Here is a 27,413-nt window from a genome sequence, read left to right as displayed (position 1 = left end):
CAACTCCAAATCTTAACAGAAGCCACAAATTAAACACAAGTTCAAAGCAACAACAATGCCGAGAGAGATGGACTTTGCTTGGGCTTATTATGACAAGATTCCCGGAAAATCCAAGCTCCTTTGTAAATTTTGCAAAAAGGAATGTAGTGGAGGCATTTATAGATTCAAGTTCCACCTTGCACAAATACTTGGCCATGATATAGGTCTTTGCGGCAAGGTTGACGATAATGTCAAATACCAAGCAGCCTTGGCCCTTGAGATGTTAGATCAGCATTGTTGACACCTAATCCTCTGCGATTGGGTGAATTCATGTAAATAATTAAAATAGGAATGTGGACAGTGATCATAAGATGAACTGAACAGTCACATCCTTTTGTATATAACAATAACATGCTTGATGGAATAACACGAATTAGTTTTTTGCCAAAATGGAGTTACTCCTGGCCTGACATGGTATCAGAGCCAGCTCCCTGTTTAGCCTTTATCTCTTTTTAACTCCTGAGCTGCTCCTCTGCTCTCCATATAATTCTGTCTGCCATACCTGCGTTCTGTCTGCCACACCTGCGCTGCCCTGACATATTCTATTTATGATTCCTGCGCCCTGTTTATTTGAATACACTCAGACTCCATAAACGTTTCATATTCTCTGAACGTTGTCTATCAGTTACATTCAAATCCTGTCTGTCATATGCGTTTTTATGCCTGAACGCTGCCTGTTCACCTGAACGCTGGTATGCTAGCTTGCTCCACGTAGCCTGAACGCTGCCTGTTCACCTGAACGCTGGTATTCAATACATTTTTGAATGCGTTGATTGCTCTCTGGTGTCAAAGCGCTGCATATTGCGCTGCCCCTTTTGTGAAAATCTGCAATTGAACATTGCGTTGCCCCTCGATTTGCATTTGCCCTTGTTGTCGCTATTCAATCTACAACAAATCCTTTTTATAGCTTGCCGCTGTTCATTCGTTCTGCAAACTAGATGGTGGAAATATGGATTGAAGTCCTGCTCCGGTGGCCCGTTGATAAATCTGTGCGTTGTTAAGTGGAATGCTTTGGAACAAGTTTTTGTCTAAGAAATTCAGCCAGAAATCGACGACGCAGGTAACCTGTTTAAAGATTTGTGGCGCAGAATTGACTTAGATGCATGGAGGGCGCTGCTGGACCGCATGTTATTTGAAGTATTTTTTCTATCAGCAGAAGTTTTTTTTTACAGAATGCATTCAATCATATCCATGGTGGGAATAGTTCTCACTGGCAAGGAGAACTATCCTGAATGGTCCCGGATGATAAAACACACCCTCATCTTCAATGAGTTGTGGAAAGGAGTGTGTGTCGAAGGAGATAATGACCCAGTACAGCCTACCTCAGACAAAGAGCTCATCATTTGGGAAAACAAGAACAGCAAGGCTTATGCATTAATCGCAGCATCTGTAAATGAAGAGGTGAGTCGCCATATTTCGTCATATTCAACTGCCTTTGAAGCCCTACAAAAGCTGAAAGAACTCTATGACTCACATTCTGCACTTGAAGTTGTCCAACTCATGATTAAACTCTTCACTCTTGAACTGCAAAATAATGATCCTCTTGCTCTTGCATCTGAAGTAAAGTCTATAATGCATGATATCAAATCCACTAAGGTTGCGCTGGATATCCCTCTTATTGCTTTTCTCAAGGCACTTTATCCTACTTACTCCAATTATCTTGGGTCATTGCAAGCAAATGGAAATCTTAAAGATATAACCTTTGACTCTCTTGTGAAAAAGTTTGTTGAAAGAGAGAAAGCTTTCGGAAAGAAGACAGCCCCTGAATCTTCTGAAGAGACTGTGTGCCTTGCTCATAAAGAAAAGCATCCTGCTCAAGATTCTACAAGAGGAAGAGGAAGAGGAAGATATTTCAGAGGCAGGGGGGGCAGACATTCTCAAGGAGAAAAGGCAGATCTGCATTGCATTCGCTGCAAAAGAAATGGATCACATGATGCCTCTACATGCAAGCTACCATGGGACAAAATTGAGCAGAAAAGAAACCAACAGAAAGGTAAAACTGATGATACAGACAAAGGTAAAGCACCTGAATCCGCTCACTATATTGAGGCACAATGTAACATTGGAGTAAATGAAGATTTGTTTAATGCTTCACTTGCCTCTTGGAAAAATGATTGGTTGCTTGATTCAGGAGCAACCTGTCACATGACTCATAGAAAATATTTTTTTGAAGATTTCACTGACAATGTTGATGGAGCAGTATACTTTGCAGATCAGTCAAAAATCAAGCCATCAGGGCTTGGCACAATCAGGCTTAAACTGCCTGGTCTTCCAGACTTTCTTCTGGATCATGTTCTATATCTACCACAGCTCAAAAGAAACTTCTTGTCCTTGGTCCACATCCGCCAGCAAGGTCACTCCATTCATATGTTTGATGGCAAGCTTGAGGTAAGAAAAGCATCTGACCACTCACTTGTCATGAGGAGAATAGAAGAAGAAAGGCTTCTCAAACTGCAAGGAACCTCTACTCATGCACAAAATTTCTCATATATTTCTCATCATGAAGAAGGTACACTTCCATCAAGTTTATTATGGCATGCTAGATTTGGACATTTAAACTATGACAGTCTCCGCTTATTGAAGAAAAATGGTGTTGTTGGTTTGCCTACAATTCCTAGAAAACTTAAGCAATGTGATGCTTGCATTCTAGGAAAGCATAGAAAACAGTCTTTTCATGATTCACATTCAAGAGCACATAGGAAGCTTGAACTTATTCATTCAGATTTATGTGGTCCAATGCTTGTTCCTTCTGCAAATGGAAATAAATATATCATGACATTTATTGATGACTACACCAGAATGTGTTGGGTTTATTTATTGAAGAACAAATCTGATGCTTTCCAAACATTCAAGAATTTTCATAAATGGATTGAAAATGATGCACAATCTCATATTGGGTTTATTCGCACTTATAATGGAAAAGAATATACATCAAATGAATTTGAAAACTATCTTCGCCAACATGGGATCAAACATCAAACAACTGTGCCTTACAATCCCCAACAGAATGGTGTAGCTGAAAGAATGAATAGAAGTTAGAACAATCTTGAATATGATATGATCCATGCTTTTCTTCAAAAATGTAAAGATAATGTTTTGGGCTGATGTTGTTCTATGTGCTGCATATATAAAGAATAGATGTCCATCTAATGCTATAAGAAACAAGACTCCTTATGAATTGTGGTATGGACATGTTCCTTTGGTAAAACATCTCAGGGTCTTTGGTTCCCCCTGTTATGCTTTGATACCAAAGGTACATAGAAACAAACTTGGTGCTAGAAGTCGTAAGTGTATCTTCCTGGGGTATTCAAACACCTCCAAAGCATACCGCCTCTATAATGAAGTAAATAAAAAGTTTGTTGTATCTAGAGATGTAATTTTTCTTGAATCATCCAAATCTGACAATGTTGTTGAGCGGCAACTTGATCGCTTGGATAGATTCGCAAAAACAAAATCATTTCAAGAATTTGATAATCAGATTCCACATCTTGAAGGGGGGATTCCTATACTAGATCAACATGTGGAATCTTCTTCTGAAGAACACTCTCCCCCGCATGAAATTCCAACAACGGATGATGCTTTAAGTGATGTAATCGATAGAATTGGGAGACTCAATCTTGATTCAATCCCAACTCAATCAACAGAGCAGCCTGGACCATCTCAGAAAGGTCCCCCAAAGTGGCTGACGAAGACACTTGAAAGTGTTCATCCTGATGAAATTGGAAAAACAGGAACCAGAAATTCAAACCGACAAAATGGAGGTGATGTAGATGACTCTAATTCACCTGTTGATATGGATGTTTCTTATGATTGTGAATTGAACTTGTCTACAGATTTTGAACCAACTTCCTTTAAAGAAGCTGCTTCTCATGATGAATGGAAAGAAGCGATGCAAAAGGAGTATGATGCCCTCATAAAGAACTGCACTTGGAAGCTGGTTGATCCTCCATTTGGAACCAAACCAATTGGCTGCAAGTGGGTCTACAAGAACAAGTACAAAGCTGATGGCTCACTTGACAAGCACAAAGCTAGGCTTGTGGCAAAAGGTTTTGCACAGAAAGAAAGGGTCGATTATGAGGAGACTTTTGCCCCCACAGCGAAATGGGCCACCATCCAGACACTCTTTGCACTAGCAGCCCAGAACGGTTGGAAAGTCCATCAAATGGATGTAAAAACTGCTTTCCTGAATGGAGATCTAAAAGAGAATGTTTTTATGTCCCAGCCTGAAGGATTTGCTGTGAAAGGACATGAACATAAAGTATGCAAACTTGTGAAGTCCTTGTATGGCCTCAAACAAGCACCGCGAGCCTGGTATGAAAAACTAACTAAGCATCTTCTGAAACTCAACTTCAATCATTTTGATCTTGATGATGCAACTTTATTTGTCAAGAAAGTTGGCAAAACAGTTGTATATCTTGTGGTATATGTAGATGATCTTTTAATGACAGGAAACAATGAAAGCTACATTGCATCCATAAAGAAGGAATTGGGGAAAAGTTTTGAAATGACTAATTTGGGCTATGTTCATTACTATCTTGGCATTGAAGTAACCCAACATCCAAAATCCATATTTCTTTCTCAAAAGAAATATATTGGAGATTTGTTAAACAGATTTGGCATGACAGAGTGCAATCCTCTTACTACTCCAATGGAGCAAAACTTAAAGCTCACATCTATTGAAGGAAAGGAATTTGAGGATGCAACAAAGTATAGACAGCTTGTAGGAAGTCTCAACTACCTTACTACTACCAGACCAGACATTTCATTTGCTGTTGGAATCCCCTCCAGGTTTATGCAAAAGCCTTGTGAGGGACATTGGTCTGCTGCAAAAAGAGTTCTAAAGTACTTGAAGGGAACTCAAGACTTTGGAATCAAGTATACACAGGTGGACGACTTCAGCTTGATTGGATACTCTGATTCAGACTTCGATGGAGACAAAGAAACTGGGGTATCTACTTCAGGATATGCTATGAGTCTTGGATCAGGAGCTGTCTCCTGGAGATCACGCAAACAATCAGTGCCAGCAGATTCCACAACAGAAGCAGAATATGTGGCAGCAGCTGAAGCAACAAAAGAAATTGTGTGGCTCAGGAAAATTCTTGAAGATTTGCAGGTAAAACAAGTACAATCAACTCCACTCATAATTGACAACACCTCTGCAATAAAGTTGGCCAAGAACCCAAAGTTCCATGATCGAACAAAGCACATCAATACTAAATATCATCTGATCCGACCTCATGTTGAGGCCAAAACAATCCATCTCCGTCATTGTTCCACAAATGAGCAAATTACAGACATCTTCACCAAAGCGCTTGGAAGAGAAAAGCTTGAAAGATTCAGAACGATGCTTGGACTCACCAACATCCCTTCAGATTAAGGAGGGGAATGTTGACACCTAATCCTCTGCGATTGGGTGAATTCATGTAAATAATTAAAATAGGAATGTGGACAGTCATCAGAAGATGAACTGAACAGTCACATCCTTTTGTATATAACAATAACATGCCTGATGGAATAACATGAATTAGTTTTCTACCAAAATGGAGTTACTCCTGGCCTGACAAGCATAATGCTAAGAAAGCAAAGCAAAATACTGAAATAGGAACTCTTGGAGTTGATAGTTTTTCTACCACTAGCCCCATGTCACCTCACTCTATTGAATCCTCAATGTCGTTCCCACGTTTTCCACACATGCCTCCAAGGCCAAGTCAAACTCAAAGCCATACGAGTCCTTCGACTCCTTCCTTCAACACTGGAGGTGGAAACATAAACACCTTTTTTGCTCCCCGCACAAAACCCGGTTCCCAACCTACCTTGGATGCCACTGGTTGTAAAAAAATATCCATAGTCAGGCAAGGAAGGCCATTTGCTAACTTTTGGCACTATTCTGACATACCTTTCCACTGTGCCAGAAGTCCTTATTGGCAAGCTATGATTGATGCAATTGTTATTGCAGGTCCAGGGTTCAAAGCCCCTACATCAGAGAGCCTTAGGACAGACATGTTGTTAGAGAGTGTTGAAGATGTCATGCTTGTGCTAGCTGAGTTTCGTTCATCATGGGTAGAAACAAGGTGCACCATCATGAGTGATGGATGGACAGATCAGAGGAATAGAACTTTAATAAATTTCCTTGTATCTTGTCCCGCAGGCACAATGTTTCTCAAATCAGTGGATGCTTCAGACAAGGTTAAGACTACCCAACTTATCTGTGAAATGATGGAGGAAGTCGTTCAAGAAGTGGGAGAAGAACATGTTGTACAAATTGTCACCGATAATGTAGCTAATTATATGGCTGCTGGTAGACTTTTTGAGATGAGGCACCCCACTATTTTTTGGACCTCTTGTGCTGCCATTGCATAGATTTAATGCTTGAGGAAATTGGTAAGCTTCATTGGATACATGAGGTTGTGGAGAAGGCAAAATCCATAACCAAATACCTATACAACCACACTATTGTCCTAAACACTATGAGAATATACACTAAAGGTAAAAAAATTGTTCGACTTGCAGTAACTAGATTTGCAACAAATTTCATATCTTTGCAATCTATGGTTGAACAAAAGATAAATCTGAAGAGGATGTTCTTGGGACTTGAGTGGATGGGATCTAAACATTCCAAGACCCATGAAGGCATCGAAATTGCTGCACTTGTGTTTAATGATGGCTTCTGGAAAGATGCCGAAGAGATTATTGCTGTGACGAAGTCCCTTGTTAGAGTTCTCAGGTACTTCAAGTCTTCTAACTTTTTCATTTTTTAAATTTCATTTCAAGCTTCTTTTTATTTACAATGTTTCATATTTCTTTAAATTTAAATGCTTGAACTTTCAGGATGGTTGATGGTGACAAACCCGCTATGGGTTACATTTATGAGGCAATGGATCTCGCAAAAGGAGGCCATCAAAAGAAGATATGGGGATGATGAGACAAAGTATATGCCTCTTTGGGACATTATAGATGCACATTGGGATAGGCAATTACATTCCCCCTTACATGCTGCCGGGTACTTCTTAAACCCACAATATTTTTATGATAAGAGCAAATTTAATGAGGATGGGGAGGATGGCAGAGGACTTATGACATGCGTGGAAAGGTGCTTCCCTGATCCAGAACAACAAAGTCGTGTATTTTCCTAAATACAAGATTATAGAGCACCATCTAAATTGTTTGCCTATACCAGTGCTATAAGACAAAGGTCTAAGATGTTGCCAAGTACCCAGCTTGAAGGCTTCATCAATTCATTAAATTTGTTTAAACTTTATTTTGTATGTTAAATGTTTTATTAAATTTTCTGTTCTTTTTAAGTTTTTACTATTTACTAATTTAATACTTCTAGTCTTCTACTCACAAACCCTTACCACTTGCTAGGTCTTTGGTGGCAAAACTTTGGTAGTGATACGCCAGATTTGAAGAGATTTGCCATTCGAATCTTAAACCAAGCATGCAGTGCTTCAAGTTGTGAACGCAACTGGAGCATGTTTGAGAAAATACATTCTAAGAAGCGCAACCGATTGACACAAAAACGATTGAATGACCTTGTATTTGTCCATTACAATCTACGACTTCGCAACAAACAAATACAAGGTGAGATTCGAGAGCTTGAATTTGAAGGTTTCATAATCTAGTTCGTACTTTAAAGTTCAAAGTTCAAACTTCAAACTTCAAAGTGAAACTTTAATTCACATTTCAATGTCTCATGATAATGACAGGTATGGATCATTCACCAATCGACCTTGAAGAGATAGATTTGCAAGCTACAAATGCGGCAGACTAGTTTCAATTAGATGAGCCTCCTCTTTTAAGCCTTCATGACTTGGAGAACTTTGAAAGTCAAGCAAGCGAAGGAGTGGAAGGAATCGCTTCTAGTTCTCACTCTTAAGAGTCTTAGACTCTTAATTGCTGATTTTTTTCTGATTAGTATGCAGTTTTTTGTAAACTTTTAGAAGCATATGCTTCTAAGGACTCAAGACTCAGTGCTTTGGATCATGTTTGGACCCATAACATATATGAGATACTTATTTATTCATGATATTTTGGACATCTATTGATATTATGCATTGTTTGGACATGCCTTTACACAATATTAATGAAAAATGGTTTTTTTAATTCAATATATGTGTATATTTTTATTTAACGAATTCAACGATTTTTTACTGATTTTTTGCCGATTTTTTCCCGATCCGATTAAAACTCTTCGCTCTTTTGCCTCGCCGATTTATTGTCGATTCCGAGTCTGGTAACATTGCTTTTGAGAAATTAATGAAAAGGGGACTAAGGGGAAAAGGGGTCTCATGGGTCAATGAGGGATTAGATCCATTGTTTTAAAAAACGGTCGGCTGGGAACCGACTCAGCCGAGTTGGTCCGAGCCAGGCCTGAGATTTGCAACTCGGCCAACGAACCGATTCGGTCGGTCGGGTTAATACCGAGCTGTGGGGGACTCCAAAGGGGTTTAGTAATTGGTTTGTTGGTCTTTGGGGTCCATTCCCCTCTCCCAAACCCTATTTAACCCACTCAACCCCTCTCATTCTCTCACAGCCATCTCATGCATTTGAGTGAGAGTTTGTGAGGAGTTGTTGAGTTTGTTTTTGGAGCAGCAGTGAAGAGTCTTGGGCAAGCATTGTAGCTGGAGTGAGGAGCTTCTTGGGCAACCATTTGGAGCAGCATTGAGGAGTTGGTTTCTTGGAGCAAGCTTGAGAAGGCCGCTTGTGCCTGGAGGTATTTTTTTCACTTGTACAAATTTGTTTTTGCTTATTAAATTTTATGTGCAAATCTAGAAATCCTAAAGAGTGTTTTTTGTGAAAGAAATGAACATTGAATCAATGTTTTTTTTTTTCATTTTCAGATTGTTTGCTTTCATTTCCAAGTCAAAAAATGGCACCTAGAGTGAAAGATGCTGCTTGGGCATATGTTGAAATGGTTGAAAGTCAAATGCATTGCAAATTTTGCCATAGGAAAATTAAGGAAGGTCCTAGGGGCATTAATAGGTTGAAACAACACTTGGTGGGGATTAGAGGCCAAATCACTCCATGTACCTCACCAGAAATTGGGGAGATTAGGAAGGAATTGTTAGCCAGCTTTGAGAAGTTTAAAGAAGATAAGGCTAGGCAAAAAGAGTTAGAGGCTGAAATTGGGAGGAAGAGGAATATACAAAAAATGATGGCTATCAACCCCCATTTTGATTTTGAGGGTTCTTCCTCTATCCCTTGTATTGATGCATCCAACCCCTTCCGATATGTTCCTCCCTCTTTTGAGTCTATTCAAGAAAAAGGAAAGGGTAGAATGAAAAAGGGTGATATGAATATCAAAAGTTATTTCACTCCCTCCTCTCCATCAGATGCACATGGTCTTCAAGCTAGTAGAAGTCAAATGCAGCCCACTTTAGATGACCATTGGAAGAAAGAATTGAGGGAGACTGCTTGTGATTACATAGCTCGATGGTGGTATGATGTTGATATCCCCTTCAATGCTTCCCGTTCACCATATTATGAGCCTATGTTTGATGCCATACAAGCTGCTAGAAAAGGCTTCAAAGGCCCTACTATGCATGAGCTAAGGGGGTATCGTTTGCAAAAAGAAATTTCATCCATTAATGAGTATTTGAAAGATTTCAAGGACTCATGGGCAAGAACAGGATGTACCATCATGTCAGATGGATGGACTGATCAAAGAAACCGTACCATCATAAACTTTCTTATCTTCTGCCCACGGAGAACCATGTTTTTAAAATCAGTTGATGCATCTGATAAGGTAAAAGATGGGCAATTGTTGTTTCAACTATTGGATGAGGTCGTTGAGGAGGTGGGGGTGGCTAATGTTGTTCAAGTCATCACAAATAATGCCTCTAACTATGTTCTTGCTGGTAAACTATTAGAGGAAAAACACAAGACCATCTTTTGGACCCCATGTGCTGCACATTGCATAGACCTCATGCTTGAGGATATTGGAAAATTAGATTGGGTCAAAACCACTGTAGATCATGCCAAAAGCATAACAAAATTTATCTACAATCATTCATGGATTTTGAGCCTAATGAGGAAACACACTAGGGGCAGGGATATTATTAGGCCTACCATCACTAGATTTGCTACTCATTTTTTGACATTGCAATCTATGCTTTCACAACATAGAAACTTGCAAAAGATTTTTTCCAGTGAAGAATGGAGTCAAAGCCAGTGGTCTCACAAACTGGAGGCAAAGAATTGAAAAAGAAAGTTAATGAAGAAATATTTTGGAGAAAGGCATCAGAGATTGTGAAGCTTGTTGAGCCACTGGTTAAGGTGTTACGTTTGGTGGATGGGGAAAGATTCGCTATGGGCTTCATTTATGAGGCTATGGATCAAGCAAAGGAGCAAATAAAGAGGGCATACAAGCATAAAGTGGCTAAGTATGGGCCCATTGGGCAATCATTGATGAAAGATGGAACAATCAACTCCATCGCCCTATACATGCAGTTGGATTTTTTTGAACCCATGGTATCATTATAAAGCTAAGGAGACAGGAGCTTTGAGGGGGGAGGTTAGAGATGGACTGATTGACTACATTGATCGCATGATCCCATCGGAGTTTGATCAGCTGGAGATACACCGACAGGTCACGACCTTCACCAATGCCTCGGGTACCTTTGGGAAGAACCTAGCAAAGATTGCAAGAGAAGCACATGAGCCGGGTAAACAAAAATTTCAATTTTCAAATTCTTAATAGTTTTTTTTTAATTTTGTTAAATCATTTATAATTTGAAATTTGGATATAATTTGTATTTTTGTTGAGCTAACTCATTACACTCCTATGTTTTTTGCAGCACAATGGTGGGAGGCTTTTGGTAGCCATTGTCTTGAATTACAGAAGTTTGCAATTCGTATTTTGAGTCAAACTTGCAATGCTACTGGGTGTGAGCGCAATTGGTCTGTCATTGAGAGGATTCACACAAAGAAGAGAAACCGTTTGGATCAAAAACAGTTAAATGATCTAGTCTATGTCCAATACAACCTCCGGCTCAGACGCAACCAATCGCTGAACAAAAGACCTGATTCAAATCCCATTGTGTTGGAAGACATTGATCCAACATCAGATTGGGTAGGGGAGAGTCATCCAGCAGAGTTTGATTCTAATGAGGATCTTGATTTGGATTTACATAGGGAGGCATCACTCGAACATGATGTTTAGTTGAATGCAGACCCTGATCCACTTGTACCAACCTCAGCCTCACAGCCAGCAAGTCCTCCAGCTGCAGGCGCTTCCTCTGCTCAACCACGACAGAAGCGCAGCCGCATATCTCGTCTATCTCAGCTTGCATCTGCTGCACAGCCTGCTAGTGCTACCACTTCTACAGTTGCAATTGGAGATGATGATGAGAAGGAGCCATGGGGCCCCCCGTCTGACTCTGATGATGATCCAAAGATTGATCCACATGATCTTGGCTCCTCTGGCAGTAGCTACTAGCCAGTGGTACTGGTCACAGTTTACTTTTGTTGTCGAGGCCATTTCTAGCCTCCTTGGTTATGTGTTTTTGTTTGATCATGTATGTATTGAACAATGCACTAGGTGCCATTTTGATATAATGGATATATTCATTAGCCTACTTTGATCATATGTTGTCTTCCATCTATATTCTAATGCTGTGTGTTTGGAAACATGAATGAAAATCTTTAAAATTATGTTTTTTTTTTTTTTTTTTTTTTTTTTTAAATATATATATATAATGTATTTTTTACAACGACCGAGTCATTGAAATCGAGCCGGCCGACTCGATCCCGAGTCGGAGTCAGAGTCAGAGTCAACCCTCGGCTGAGTCGGTATTGGAGTCGGAGTTTTAAAACATTTAGATCTCAGCCATTAGATCTTCGGGTTAGGTTTCTCTTCTTAATGAGAGAACAAATAGGAGAGAGCAAAGGGGAAAAGGCACCATTCGCGCATTTCTTCAGAAGAGTTGAAGAAGAGAAGAAAAGGAAGTTAAGCGACCAAAGTTAGAGGAGAACGGACTGTACAGCAGAGAAAGGACAGAGTACACAATACAGCAACAAGGAAATCAGCATAAAATTTAAGGACAGGAGTCTTGAAACCCGAGAGATCTTCCTGGTTATTTGCCTGAGCATTGGCACAATTTCCAAGGCAATCTAGGCTTCATTTATTGCAGAGAACAAGCACAAAAATCTAGGGACTGACAGGCATTTATCGCTGTGAGGACTAGCTCAAAATTCAAGGGTCTAGGCCACATTTATTGAAGTCTGACAGGCACAGAATTTAAGGGTCAGTGCTGCGCAAATTTCAAGACAGCCAGCATAATATTCTGTGTGAGCTGGGCATGATTTTCGGGGCTGAGATTTCAGAGGGAGTTGTGCACAGATTTTGAGGGACTGGCAGAGAGTTAATTGGCATGAATTTGAGTGAGAAGAGCACAGAAATCAAGGCAATCAGTCAAGAAATTAAAAAAGCAGCTATGGCACATTCTCCAAGGAAATTCAGTGCACAAATTTCAAGGGAGATAAGTAGAAATTATTGTTGTCATTTAATGTTGTAAATTTCTCTGATAAAAAATAAAAATATCTGTCTCTCACTGGTTTTCCCTTTGGGGTTTTTCCAGGGTCTTTGGACCAAAATTGTTAGTGAAAGTGAAAGAGTAGAGTAGGCCTATGTGTTTCATGTTTTAGCAAATATTCATGTTTAAAAACAGCAGCATAAATCTATGTTGGGTTGGGCATTAAACTAATGTCATTTCTAAAGCTCAAACTGGGTTGGGCCTGCAATTTTCTATACAGTACAGCTACCATACATCCAGGCTCAGCATGACTACCTAATTCATAATTATCCTGTCGGAAGGGATGATGGGATACAACTATCAGCACTACAAATTATGGCTGAAGTTGATCGTGTTGAGAGTCTTGAATTATCTCCACGTTTGCCTACGTTAGTTGATCGACAGACATCTTTAGTAACCAGAGAACCCACAGTAAAAACCATTTTGCTGTCAATGTTTCAAATCCCAACAGTATTGAGTGTTGATAGAAGAAGAACTTGATAGTGAGATATAAATAGTTATGAGGTAAGCTGTATTGGTTTAAGGAAAAAAAAGGTTGAAGGTCGGCTGTATAATAATTAATATTATCAAAATATTTAATTTTTATTAAATTAGGTTTTATTTTTATTTTAATCATATAATATTGATTTTTGATGATAAATAATATTAATAATAAAAGGTGAAATTACTTAGTAAAATATTTTCTCACTTAATAATTAATAATTTTTCTTAATAAATAATAATTTTGTATACAATAACTTAATTTAATTTATTTTTGTATATAATAATTTATAATAATAATTTCTTGTAGTTAAATTTATTAATCATCTAAAAATAATTGATAATAATAATTTATGATAATTAATAAAAATAATAAATAGTAGTTTCTATTTTTAGTTAAGAATGCAAACAAGAGACAGTAGTAATCTTTTTGAATGTATAGTTTACATAGCATGGACAAGAAGAATTAGGATTTTTTGTTTCTGGATGGCTGTAAAAAACTTAAGGTGGCCAACAGACCCGGTTTCCCATCGGGGCGGGTTGAGGCCACCATGAAAATGTAACGGTTTCAACTCGAAGTAATGGAAATGAATGGTACCTCCTTAGTTTACAAAAAAAAAAAAAAAAAAAAATTAATAGTAAGTATTAAAATTGTTATAAATAATCATTGTTAATAGTTATTTATAAATAAATAATAAATAATAGTAATAATTAGTAAGTGTTATGTTATACTAAATAATAATAATAATGAGTTAATTTATTAAAATTAATGAGATTATTAATTAATTTGAATATTAATTAGATTATTTTAGGGTTAATTGGACTTATTCTTAATTTTATGAATTAATGATAATACTAATAGTTTATAATCTATAATAATAATCAGAGATAATTAATAATAATTTTTCATAAGTAGTAATTTATAATGAATAGTCATAATTAATAATAGTACAAATTATGAATTATCTACTACTTAATTATTAATATTAATAATTTAGTAGATTAATAATTATTATATTTGAATATTAATTATTAATGCCTTGAGTTTGATTAATTAAAAAAAAAAAAAAGGAAATTACCTATTGAGGGCAAACCTAGGAAGCATTGGAGGTCATAATTTCTCTGATTAAGGGAAACCAGCTACTACTGATCTCGATGCCATTGTCCCTATTGAGATTATGCGGATCCTTCATAATCTCAAGAGCCTCTCTAATTTTTCGCCTATGATGATGTTCTTCTCTTGCGACAATTGAGGGCATTGTCAAGGGCAAAAACAGAATGAGAGGCAGATGTTTTGGGGCACTACTATATTATGGTGCATCTATCTAAACTTAAAGATAAGGCAACAGAGTGGGAGTGGTCTTTTATGGACAGTAATCTCCAGGTGGCCATAATAGAACAAAGATCAGATAAGGACAACTCCACAAGTGAATGCTAAATTAGTTGCATGCCAAGCTTTGAACTTGGATGGACTTCTTATCATTGGAGGTGTCATATCTTACACTGATGCAACCCAATCAGCTTAGACATTTGCTTAATCAGGATCTCAAACAAAGGAAATTAGACTTCCTATAACATTAAATGAAGACCTCAAGAACATGTTTGTGGAAACGGATGTTGGTTTTGACACAATATGAAAGGTGAATGCACAACATATTAGCAGTATTTGCATCAATGTATTATCTGCAGATAAGTGTTATTACTTTATTCGACTGATGGGCAGAAAGGCCTCCCATCTTGCTCTGGAGTGTGCCTTACAGTCACATCCTCACATGGTAATACTTGGCAAGGAAGTGGCCACATCAGAAATGAACCTTTTTTATTTGACAACACAGATTTGTGATGCAGTTCAGGACAGGGCAGAGCAAGATTAGTGTCACAGGGTGATCCTTCTACCTGAGGGGCTTATAGAAAATATTCCTGAAGTTGTACGCCCTATTACATGAAATCCATGGTTTGCATGCTGAAAGTGTTTCCGTTCAAGACATTTCATCACGACTATCCCCACGGGCATCTGCTTTATTTGAGTTTCAGCCTCCATTCATCAAGAAAAAGCTTCTCCTTCACTTGTGAAGAGATGGCTACGGGATAACGTGCTTTTTAGAGAGAAAAGGCAACGGCAATTTCTGGAACTCGCAGCTCAAGGGCGGAAGCAATTACCCTAGCTACGGGAGATGAACGACAGTTTACCATTTTATTTTCGGCTGGCTGGACAACGAGGGTTTCAAAACGGTAAATCTCTGTTGTGAAATGGCATATAATTTCTAGCCTCTCAAATTGGATCCACTACAGGGGAATTTCGTTGCATATCAACCATAGGGGAATTTTGTTGAAGTATGCAAGCCCAAAGGCCAAAGATTGTGCTGTTACGACACTACACATTACTCAGGGTCAACTCACGCATAGGTGGGTGTTTCCTATTGATTACAGAGTTGTGGGCCGTATATCCCGAAAGTTAAGTCGTGGCTTCTCCATGCAACGCACGGGATTTTTCGAAAAAAGCTTTAAAGCGGAATGCGGCCATTAATAATGGGTCTGCTTCTTTCTGGGACATTGGGCATTATCTCCAAGCAATTAAATAATTATTGGCCATATCGAGCCAGATGTTGCAAAGCATGTTCATTTCGTCAAAGGGACCATTTCAAAGAGAGCTGGGTGTGAGTTAAAACATTATTTTCTTAAGGTTGTGGGCCTAATATTATTTATCTTCATTGTAAATGTGGTTTTGTCCACTTAGCTTGTTTTATTACTTTTAAAGTGACTTAGTCTTTTAAGGCTACGTCCTTCATGAAAACAATATTATTTTATTTTAAAGGAGTTAGAGTCTATTAAAAAAGGGGTTTTTCTCATTTTGTAATCATGGTTGGAGAGCGGGAATATCCCTCTCCCTAGGGACTAATAAAAATCTTCTTGGTTTATCAATGTTGTTTCGAATTGATCTTTCTATGCTGCTTTTTTTAGTTCTTGCTTATTTTTTGAAGGGATAAATCAGTGATCAAAAAATTGTTTTACCGATCCATTGAGTGACACGATCACTGAGAAGGGGAGGTCTAGGCTTCTAGGGGCTTCATCTCACCCTTAACTCTCACCAAGAATACACATTTTCAAGGTTGGATAATCCTTTTTAGGGGGAATCTTTACACAAACTTGTGGGATATTGGTGACAACAGTTTGTATAGTGGTTGGGACACCTCGAATGAGTAGGTCCTCCTAGTGAAGTCGAATTCTCTGCAGGTTAGCCTAGATTGGCCTGAGTGGAATAGTTTCACCCCCAACTAGTGTTTTTAAAACTGGAACCGATGACCGGAACGGTCCACCTAATGAACCGGTTTACCGACCAGAACCGGTCTAACCGGAACTGGTTTGGTCTGAACGAACCAGTTTTAGAAAAATACATTAAATAATTAATTTTTAATGAAAAAACTATTTTTAAGATTTAAAACCATGATTCCAAGCCAATAGAGACAAAAAATTGCTCATTTATATACCATGTAAAGGTGAATATATCAAAATGGCACCGAGTGCAATACATATCATCGACGAAATACATAAGCAATGAGGCTCTAAATGGCCTCTAGAGTACAAAAACAAAGCCTACAAACTATGGGGCCAGTGGCCTACTACAAGACTCAAGTCTACATATATGATAATACTATAATAGTGATCAACATTATCACTTGAAACTTTTCATGAGTCATCATGATCAAACTCAGTTGGTTGAGTCTCGACTCCCAAACTTTGAAGTCACAAACTTCTCTATTGGTTCAGTGAGTTGAGTCTCAAACTTCTGACGGTATTCTGCCCTAATATGCCCTATTATTTCATTTGGTGCTCCACATGGCTTTACATGGCCTCCTATCCCACCCAATTGTTGCTTGAACATGTTAATACCCCCTCCTTGAATGGATTTTTGGCAATATTTGCAAATCATTTTGCCATCAATCACATCACAATGAGCCCATACAGTGTCTCTGGCTTTTGGAGGCATGATGCCTACTACTTAGCTTAAACTCTGTTGTTCCACTACTCCAGCGAAAACTCAACACTCTCCAAGCTCCCAAGCAAACTCACAAACACTCCAAATGAGATGTGTGAGACAAATGAGAGGGAGAGGGGCCTCTTAAAGGCTTGGAGAGAGTATTTTTGGAGGGAAAGCACCCTTAGTTTCCCTCCAAAACCCTAAAACACAGTGAAAAAGTCGCTTTTTGGGCTCACGGTGGGCGTGCCTCCTAACCAGCCGGTTTAGGACGGAACCAGCTAGTTTGATACAAACCAGCCAGTTCCGTCCTAAACCAGCCGGTTAGCTGCAAAATTTGGTGAAGTCACCCCTCTGACAAGGTTTTTTGGCCGGTTTCAACTGGTGGGCCTACTAACCGGCCGGTTAGACCAGTAACCGTTAGCTAGGCCGGTTTTGAATACTATGCCCCCAACTTGTCACCCATCCAATCCTAAAGGAAGCGCTGACAAAGAGGGGGTTGTGATTGCAACCATGCTTATTGCCCTAGAATATTAGCATTGGTCTCTACATCCTTCCATCGCCCTTATTCCCTTTCCTACTTCATAAAACCATTCCAATCCCTAGGGTTATTTGTGATATCGCCTTGCTTCATATTATCTAAACCCTTATGATCTATAGGGGAGCCCCCCTCAAAGCCGAAGGAGAGTCGGCCTAGAGAGGCAAAATAGGTTGTTGAGGTGACAGTGGGTGACCTGCGCAATTTCCACTCGAATTTTGTCACGTGGTTTGGAACTTCGCCATTTTAACACACAACTTGCAAAGGTAACATGATCCTTAACCTTAGCCTTAGCAATTACCTTAATAATTAAAGTAACTGACTTTTATAAGAAAAAGTGAGTTAATATATTGAAATTCAAAGGTTATTTGCATTAGTTAATTAGATGAATCTCAACCATTGATCTCAAGTGAAGTTGAAATCTAATCTCGATTGTCAATCTCTTTGGAAATTAGGATTGCAAATTCAGTGAATAACTCAAACTTATAAAAGGTTAGGCTAAGGCAGAAAAAACATCTTAAGCACAAGACACAATGAGAGTGAGATCTCAGAGATTGGGTGGGGAAGGACTTCCATTCAAGCGTGCAGGGTTGAAGGAAGAGTGTGAAGGGTAACAAAGGAAGGATCCAGATCATCTGCAGAGGGTTTGATCAACTAGATTATTTCCAGATTCTTGTTGTATGTGAGCCATTATCCCAAGAAGGGATCCCTTGTAAATTCTAAAGTTATTTGAATGAAAAATTGATTTGAAGGGAAAAAATATTTGTGTGTGTGATATTGACGTGTGATTTAATTTTCTTCCACTAATTATTTTGTTTATGTGTTAAGATCCCAATTGCGTCTTTTATTCAATAGATTTGCATAATAATTGAATATTTACTGCAAGGAATCTGCTAGGTAGTGATTGGCTAGGTTGTTGGGGTTAGGAAATTAACACAGAAAAGCATGCTCCCATCCCTCATTGTACCAAGTGAAGCAAAGTGCATTCTGCAACTTGCGGACAGGAGATCTCGGTGTGTGTGATAATTGTAGCTCTAATAAACTAACATGAAAAAAAAACATTCAATGTCAATAGAAAGAACCAATCTTTTAATTCTTTTAATTAATTGACATAAAATAAACAAACCCTAACATAGTGTATCTCATTGTTGATTCGGGGTAGCAACGGATGTGCTCTAGCCACGAAATTTGGTGGAGATGTTGGGGCACATGAGATCTCTAATACCCAGAAAGAGTTTGGGCAGATTCTAAACAGTTCAAAGGATATTAAAATAATTAATATTTTTAATGGTGTTCCTAAGTCTAAACTTAGGGAAACTAAAATATTAATATGTATTAATATGAAACTGTGTTAGAATGGTCCAAAAAACATGGATCAAGCCAGATCTAATCTTAGTCGTTGATTAAGGACTTAATCTCAGTCGTTGATATGTCAACATGAAAAGTATAAGAAGAGGCTTGAAGGTCACTTGGAGAAGACACCAGAGTGATTAGTCATTCTATTCTCTAGAGCGGAGTTTGCTAAGAGAGATAGAATCAGTGATCGAGAGTTGCAGTTGAAGGGCATTGAGCACTGAGAGACAGAGAGGCAGAGATAGTGTCGAGAGAGCAGCGTAGTAGCCGGGGAGAGTGACGCAAAGCCAACCAGGGCCACGCAGAGGCAGTCGAGAGCTGCGCAGAGCCTCAGAGAGGCTAGCGTTGCTGACGCAGAGGGCCAGAGCGCTGATGCAGGACCTCCTAAGGCTGACACAGACCCATCCGGGGTGACGTAGGGCCAACGCTAGGCAGAGAGGGGCTGATGGAGTCCAGAGAGAGGTTGACGCTAGGGTTTCTGGGGCAGATTGGTGCTGAGTAACCACCGGAAGGATTATTCGGGGTTTCAGCCAGGAGATTTGTCAAAAACTGAGAGGTATCACTGCCAAGGAAATTCTTTGTTGGGTAGGCCAGTTTCGGCACCAAAATTGTACTCTGATATTGCTTAATAAGAAAACCCTCAGATAGCTACACGGGTTTTCCCACATTAGGTTTTTCTGGGGACATTGGTCCAAAAATAATGGTGTCATATGGTGTGATTGTTTATGCTTCCTTTAGTTGTTGATCTGTAATATGTTGAGCATGCACTAGTGTTTATTTTCAATATTTACATTGTAAATAACTTGTTAAGTAAAATAACAAGTAGGTAGGAATAAATCAGATAAAGTGATCTACAATCTGTATCAGAGCGTGATTGCAGATCACAGGAGGACTAAAGACATCAGCCGAGCGGAGCAATAGCAGCAGAAAACAGCGGTCTCGAGGTGACATAAGTTGTTTCTAGCAGAGCAGCAACAACGGAAGGGTGACATAGTCACTGCATCATCAAGGGTGAGCCGAGAAGAGGCAGCGGAAAGGCTAAGTAAGGCAAAGGGAGCCTCACGCGGAGCCACGCAATCGCTGGGAGAGTTGATGCAGTTGGCTGAGGAGGCCAGGTTGCTGGTGCCAGGATTACGCAGAGCCTAGGAGCTCTCACCTTCAAGGTGTTGGGGTTTAGAACGCTGTGGTAATATTGCAGAGTGGAGCCGGTGAGGTACTGTAGTCAGAACAGTACTTGACAAAGCAAGGCCAAGAGGAGCTGCGACTGAGGGCTTCTAGCCGAGGAACCCGGATCAGTGGTGCGGTTGCACAAGACGATCAGGGTAGGGGGCATCTCGACAGCGGTAGAAGGATTTCCGGGAGCGAAATCAGGGCTCAGAGGGAGTCCAAAAGAGAACTTCCAGACGGGAAGTAGAGACTCAAGGGAGTCGAACAGAGAACTTCCAGGAGGGAAGTAAAGGAGCATTATGGCACTACATGAAGTAAGAGAACAGGATAGACTGGACGGAGTGTTGAACTTCGCAGTCTGGAAGGCCAAAATCTTATCCGTACTTGACAGAAATCGTGTCAAGAACTTTGCCTTGAAGGTAATAGCTATCCCAGTCGACCCCAATGATAACGACAAGTACGAGGAGGCAATGGCAAGGACCAAGAACATCATCCTTGACGGAGTCAAGGATCATGTAGTACCACACATAACCGAGAAGGAAACAGCATTTGAGATGTGGAAGGCTCTCAAGAACTTGTACCAGCATACTTCTGTGCAGAGAAGAATGCTACTTGAGAATCAGTTGAGGTCATATCAGATGAAGAAGGGAGAGACAATTGACACCTTCCTCGGAGGACTAAATAAGATCCGAGATCAGTTGACTACTATAGAAGCGACACCTGATCAGGAGTTGATGGTGAGGACAACCCTAAATGTTGTCTCAGAAAACTGGGAGGTATTTGTCCAGAGTATACTAGGCAGAGGGACTCTCCAACCTTGGGACGAGATGTGGGCAGCTCTTCGCTAGGAAGAGATCAGACGGTTGTCGAAGACGGGTAGCAGCAGCAAGGGGATCAAAGTCAAGCAGGAGGAGGAAGATGTTGCCCTAGCATCTGAGGGAAAGCAGGAAAAGAGGAAGAAGAAATATCTCTCCAAGATCAAGTGTTTCCACTGTGGAAGCTGGGTCATTATGCGACCCAGTGTTCAAGGAAGAAGAGTAAGGGAGAGTCTTCCGAGACTAAGGCAGCGCCAGCACGGGCAGAGAAGGAAGTTTTGATAGACAATGACTATGCCATGAGTGCACACACACCACTTGAGAAGAAGTGGGGAGACATCGAGCTATAGTCAGGCGGACTACAGGCGATGAGGGGTAAGATCCTCGAGGTACACAGCCTCTTGGATTAGACCTTGCTACAAGTGACCCGAAAAGGAGTAGCAGAACTGGCTGAGTCGGGTAGAGATGGATGCAGATGGAGCAGCAGACAGAGCTACAGTGCAAGAGTCCCGAGGCAGCGCGAGGCTAGCAGGCTGCAGCAATGCGAAAGGCACAGGAGTGTAGGGGTGTTGCACCAATGCAGGATGGCACAGAGAGGTGTGCAACGATGCGAGATGTAGGGAGTTATTGCAGCAGGGCAGAGGTCAGAGAAGGAGCACTTGTCAGCGACAAAGGGAGCTTCAGCATCAGCGGATGTCTCTAACCCAACAAGGAGATCAGATTGGATGATCGGTTACTTACTTATCAATAACTGAGTTGCAGTGCAACAATGGGCAGCACGATGCAGCATGATGAGAGGAGGTGTAGTGCTAATGCAGCGCTAGGAGAAAGGACCAGCAGCAACACGGATGCAGGGGGAGTTGTCGTACAAATGCAGCAGTGGCAGTGACAGAACCATGTGCAACAGTACAGGATGCAGCAGTGCAGAGGATGGTGGGCAGCAAGCCTAGCATCAGCACAGAGACCGATGCCGGATGATCAGAGTAATACTCAGTAAGGAGTATTGCTAGAGCACAATCATCACTAAGAGGGAGTGTTGATTTGGGGTAGCATCGGATGTGCTCTAGCCACGAAGTTTGGTGGAGAGGTTGGGGCACATGAGATCTCCAATACCCAGAAAGGGTTTGGGCAAATTCTAAACAATTCAGGAGATATTAAAATAATTAATATTTTTAATGGAGTCCCTAAGTCTAAACTCGAGGAAAATAAAATATTAATGTGTATTAATATGAAATTGTGTTAGAAAGGTCCAAAAGACATGGATCAAGCCAGATCTAATCTTAGTTGTTGATTAGGGACTTAATCTCGATCGTTGATATGTCAACAGGAAAAGTATAAGAGGAGGCTTGAGGGTCACTTGGAGAAGACACCAGAGTGATCAGTCATTCTATTCTCTAGAGTGGGGTTTGCTAGGAAAGATAGAATCAGTGATCGAGAGTTGCAGCTGAGGGGCATTGAGTACTGAGAGACAGAGAGGCAGAGATAATGCGGGGAGAGCAGCGTAGTAGCCGGGGAGAGTGATGCAAAGCCAACCAGGGCTTACGCAGGGCCATGCAGAGGCAACGGGAACTGCACAAGGCCTCAGAGAGGCCAGCCTTGCTGACGCAGAGGGCCAGAGGGCTGACACAGGGCCTCCTAAGGTTGACGCGGACCCATCCGGGGTGATGCAGGGCCAGCGCTAGGCAGAGAGGGGCTGACGCAATCCAAAGAGAGGCTGACGCTAGGGTTTCTGGGGCAGATTGGTGCTGAGTAGCTGCCGGAAGGATTATCCGAGGTTTTAGCCAGGAGATTTGTCAGAAACTGAGAGGTATTACTGCCAAGGAAATTCTTTGTTGGGTAGGCCAGTTTCGCCACCCAGATTGTACTCTGATATTGCTTAATAAGAAAACCCTCAGATAGCTGCACCAATTTTCCCACATTGGGTTTTTCCGAGGACATTGGTCCAAAAATAATAGTGTCATATGGTGTGATTGTTTCTATTTCCTTTAGTTGTTGATCTGTAATATGTTGAGCATGCACTAGTGTTTATTTTCAGTATTTACATTGTAAATAACTTGTTAAGTAAAATAACAAGTAGGTAGGAATAAATCAGATAAAGTGCATGGCGGGTTTCTAACTAAATAAACTTAGAAACTTCAACACTCATCCCTAGATCTTTTAAGTGGAGAGAACCTAGAGATTGGCACTTGATTTTTTGTATGCCTCTGCATGATTAATAGATATGGGGTTAAGATGGATCTATGATAGTCACTAATGCAATCTCCCAAAAAGGGGAAAACAAAGGGAAGAAGATGAATTGGGGAACCAAGCTGACAGGTACAATTGAAATAATGAAGAGGCTACTAGCCATAACATTTGTGGGAGTTAGTTTATGGCATCCTTGTGTTCTCCTTGCTTTCAGATATCATTAGTTGTTGATCTGTAATATGTTGAGCATGCACTAGTGTTTATTTTCAGTATTTACATTGTAAATAACTTGTTAAGTAAAATAACAAGTAGGTAGGAATAAATCAGATAAAGTGCATGGAGGTTTCTAACTAAATAAACTTAGAAACTTCAACACTCATCCCTAGATCTTTTAAGTGGAGAGAACCTAGAGATTGGCACTTGATTTTTTGTATGCCTCTGCATGATTAATAGATATGGGGTTAAGATGGATCTATGATAGTCACTAATGCAATCTCCCAAAAAGGGGAAAACAAAGGGAAGAAGATGAATTGGGGAACCAAGCTGACAGGTACAATCGAAATAATGAAGAGGCTACTAGCCATAACATTTGTGGGAGTTAGTTTATGGCATCCTTGTGTTCTCCTTGCTTTCAGATATCATATGTGAGATTTAGATGTCTGCCAGAGTCCAAATAATGAAGAGACCACTAGGCATGACATTTGGGGAGTTACTTTATGGCATACTTGTGTTTTCCTTGTTTTCAGATATCGTATGTGACATTTAGATGTCTAAGAGGTACAATGCAAACAATGAAGAGGCTACTAGGCTTGATATTTGTGGGAGCTAGTTTATGGCATCCTTGTGTTTTCCTTGTTTTCAGACATTGTATGTGATATTTAGATGTCTGCCAGAGTCCTTTTCCAAAGATGTAGCAGGGCTTGAGATGTGCAACCATAACACCTTTCTTGTTATTAAGTTCCACTTCATGTGATTTATTTGATAATTAAAAAGAATAAGTTTTCTGTGAAATGCATTAACAACTTTTCTCCTCAGATACAAAATCACTTGTAACTAATTAGATCATGAAAAAAAAATTCGGCAAATGTAATGCCAATGCTCTGGACAAGATATGCATTTATAAATCATCAACTTCATATGCCTTTATAAATCATCTATTCAACTCTTTATATAGCTTCAACAGCATTTGGTTCAGAAATTTAAAAGCAAGCCCATACTTTAATTGTGCATGGTAATGTTTATAAGGAAAATAACTGAAGAATTACCTCATACAGCTGGACTACATTTGGATGCTTAATCAACTTCATGGTTGATATTTCCCGTTTTATCTGCATGTGTGATAGTACCAAATCAGTCACAGGTGAAGCTCCTCACAACATGCATATTTGATCTCAGGAAATAAATCTCAAGGCATCTTAAATAAAAAAGATGTTCTCGTTTCTCCAGTGAAATTCTAAATGTAAGATAAACAAACATGAGCACAAAGTCACTCTAAAAGTACTTAAAATTTCCTTGTCAAGATGTACTGGTAACACAGAAAAGGTGCCTAATATTTCCACTAACTAAAAGATATAGAACCAGACCTTTCATCATAAGCATTGCTTCGATGAAGGAGATTATAAAATTAGTTCTGCAGATCCCTTGTAAATCAGAACTAATTAGATGTAGAAAAGCAAAACAACTTGAGTTCTAAAAATCAAATGATTTGGAAGTTAATAGAGAACAGTTATACAATTCATGAGTTAAAATTATAATTTCACGCAACCAATAGAACACATCTAGTATTTCTACTAGTATTACTAGATTTATTTCTTTTGTGCAAATGGATGTATATTATATTAAAAATCAATATGCATGTGCATCAACTGAGACATATCCAGGCACCACAGAAAAATCACACCAGATCCTCTGCCTAAATAAACAAGGAGAGCTGGCATAGCTACCTTGGCCACAACTGCAATAGTTTCTATATCTTCCAAAAAAATGGCCTTCCAGTGGATACCTGGACAGCCAAATGTCATCTGAGTGTAGAAGCTTCCGCTAGGTTGAACAGCACTTTAGCCTCGCAAAAAGTTGCATGGAAGTGGTGTTTCCACAAAAAGGAGATGCCGGATAGTCTCATGATTGAGCACATCCCAGACACTCCTGCTAGATGCCAAATCATCCACTCATCCACAGGTAAAGACAGTGTGATGAAGCCAATGCTTGACACTGACTTATAAAGGACCAATCACCCAAGGACTCGAGTCTTAAAAGAATTATGACTAATTTTCATTCTTTATCATCGGTTTATGTTTACTAAACCCAAACTAAAGAATAAATTAAATCAACTAACTATTTACAAAACCCAACCAAGTTTTACACTAAACTAAAGAAATTATAGGTGCAGAAGACCACTAATGATAAATTGAACTCATGAAAACAACAATGCTGAACAGTGAAAACAAATTTCGAAAGGCAATAAGCAGTGAATGTGCCATTCTCTCTATTGCTGTAGGGGATGCAAAGCACCTGACTGAGATGCAGCTTGTGCAAGTGCACTATAACTGGGACAAGGTATGAAGTATCAGGTGTCAATTTTTCCATTAATAGCAATCAATGAACCAAGGCATGCTGGAAAGAATAATTTAAATTTTAGACATCCATCATAATGCAATATAAACTCAAACTTTAATGTCTAATGTGTTTCCATCCATCTAGTGCTATGTCCCTAGATCATAACCTGGGAGGTTTATGATAAAGTGTGTGCTCTAAGCAGTGGGCTTCCCTTGCTGGCTTGACTTGTCTTGCCATCACCCTCTACCCTTCAGCCAAGAATGCCTTGCCATCACATAAACATAAAACAATCTGTGGAACCAAATGGTTTCCATCGGATTTTCCTGAAGAATGGATGACAAGCCATATCTTTAAACATGGAGATAAATAAGACAAAATCATTTTATTAATGTCCAACAAATGACCATAAATAGGTCAATGGGACAGAAGGATACAACCAATACGAGTACAATGTGGGAGTGCAAATGCAACTCCTAGAAAATGCCACAGCTAAATCTAGGATAAAATAAAGTAAAGAAGGATACAATAATAGGACTGCCTCATAAACATGTATATTAACCGGATCATGTAAAAGGCTAAGTGAATAAGTCCAGGGCTGGAGGTTGACGATCCAGGGAAACAACTAGACCATCATGATTATTCCAATTCTCACTAAGGTGATAAGAGGGATCCTGGATAGAAAATTAGAATGTGGGCAGAAGAGGAGAAGAAACTGGCCATAGGGCAAGCCAGGTTTAGGCCCAAGCATTCCATAGTTGATCATTGCCCCACTTTATGGCATATGATAGAGAAGATATGGAATGCCAAAGAGGAGTTACGGTGTTGCTTCGTTTACTTCAACAAAGCCTTTGAAAGTTTGACAAGGTGCCTAGAGAGAAATGGGAATCGCTCATAGAGTTGGGGCTCGGGATTTTGGACAAATGGAGGGTTGCAATACATAGGTTACACAAACAGGTTTTAGCTCAGATCAAAAGCCAGAGGATTTATCTGAAAGGTTCAGAAGTGATATTGGTTTAAAGCATAGTACCAAGATCCAGACATATGGGCGTTTGCTGCATGGAAATTCAGCAATAGTACAAAATTCGCTGCATTTTTTGTACAGTACAGGCATAAAACGGTCAAATTACGTTTGATTGTCCTGCTACACATCACATGTTTAATTCATGGACTCACAAACCCAAAGAACAAACAGCCCAAAAATCTCGAAAATATTAAAAAAAATCTTGAATACATCTACAAATACAAACTAATGGCAAAACTTTCGAGAAGTGAATTATTTTTTTCTCATTTATTGAGCATTCTTGAAGCTGAAATTCTTCTAAAATTTGGAACAAAATGCATATTTCCATATATATGAGATGTACACTTCAATATTGAAGCCATTCTGGATTTTTTTCCATAGCAAATAGTATTCAAATTCAAATTATTATACAATGTCGCTACTACAGTTAAAACAAGGCTGCTCCCTCTTGCTAACACTCTCGAGCTATATCTTAACAAACTGGAGAAATGAATCAATAAAAGAGCAGAGGAGTAAACGTAGTACTATTATAATGAAAGTTCTCCTCTGTGCATAATGTCATTCTAGCCACAACAATATTACACAGCTTACAAAACATCTCCAAATACTAGAGAAGTTTTACAGCGAATTGGGAATGGAAGTGAACATAGGTAAAACCAAGGTAGTGTTGTTCTCTCTCAAAAAGAAAAGAAGCCAGCCCCAAATCAGCTTCAGGCAGGAACCCATAGAAATCATTCCAAACTCCAAA

The 27,413-nt window shown here is 39.6% G+C and overlaps 1 protein-coding gene across 1 annotated transcript in view; it reads right to left on the bottom strand.

Moving 5' to 3' along the window:
• The window catches only part of LOC149167436 (CBL-interacting protein kinase 32-like), a 75,471-nt gene that overhangs the window by 46,120 nt on the left and 1,938 nt on the right, over positions 1 to 27,413 (bottom strand). The window contains exon 2 of the mRNA XM_089432980.1: positions 24,354 to 24,416. Coding sequence (XP_089289106.1) covers positions 24,354 to 24,416 — 63 coding nt within the window. The remainder of the gene's footprint in view (positions 1 to 24,353; positions 24,417 to 27,413) is intronic.

This window comes from Pinus tabuliformis, chromosome 5_1 (genome assembly GCF_031772625.1).
Source record: "Pinus tabuliformis cultivar Carrire ecotype Pingquan chromosome 5_1, CPIR1, whole genome shotgun sequence".
NCBI lineage: Eukaryota > Viridiplantae > Streptophyta > Pinopsida > Pinales > Pinaceae > Pinus > Pinus tabuliformis.
Note: the sequence above shows the minus strand (reverse complement) of the source record. Positions and strands in the feature narration are given on the sequence as shown.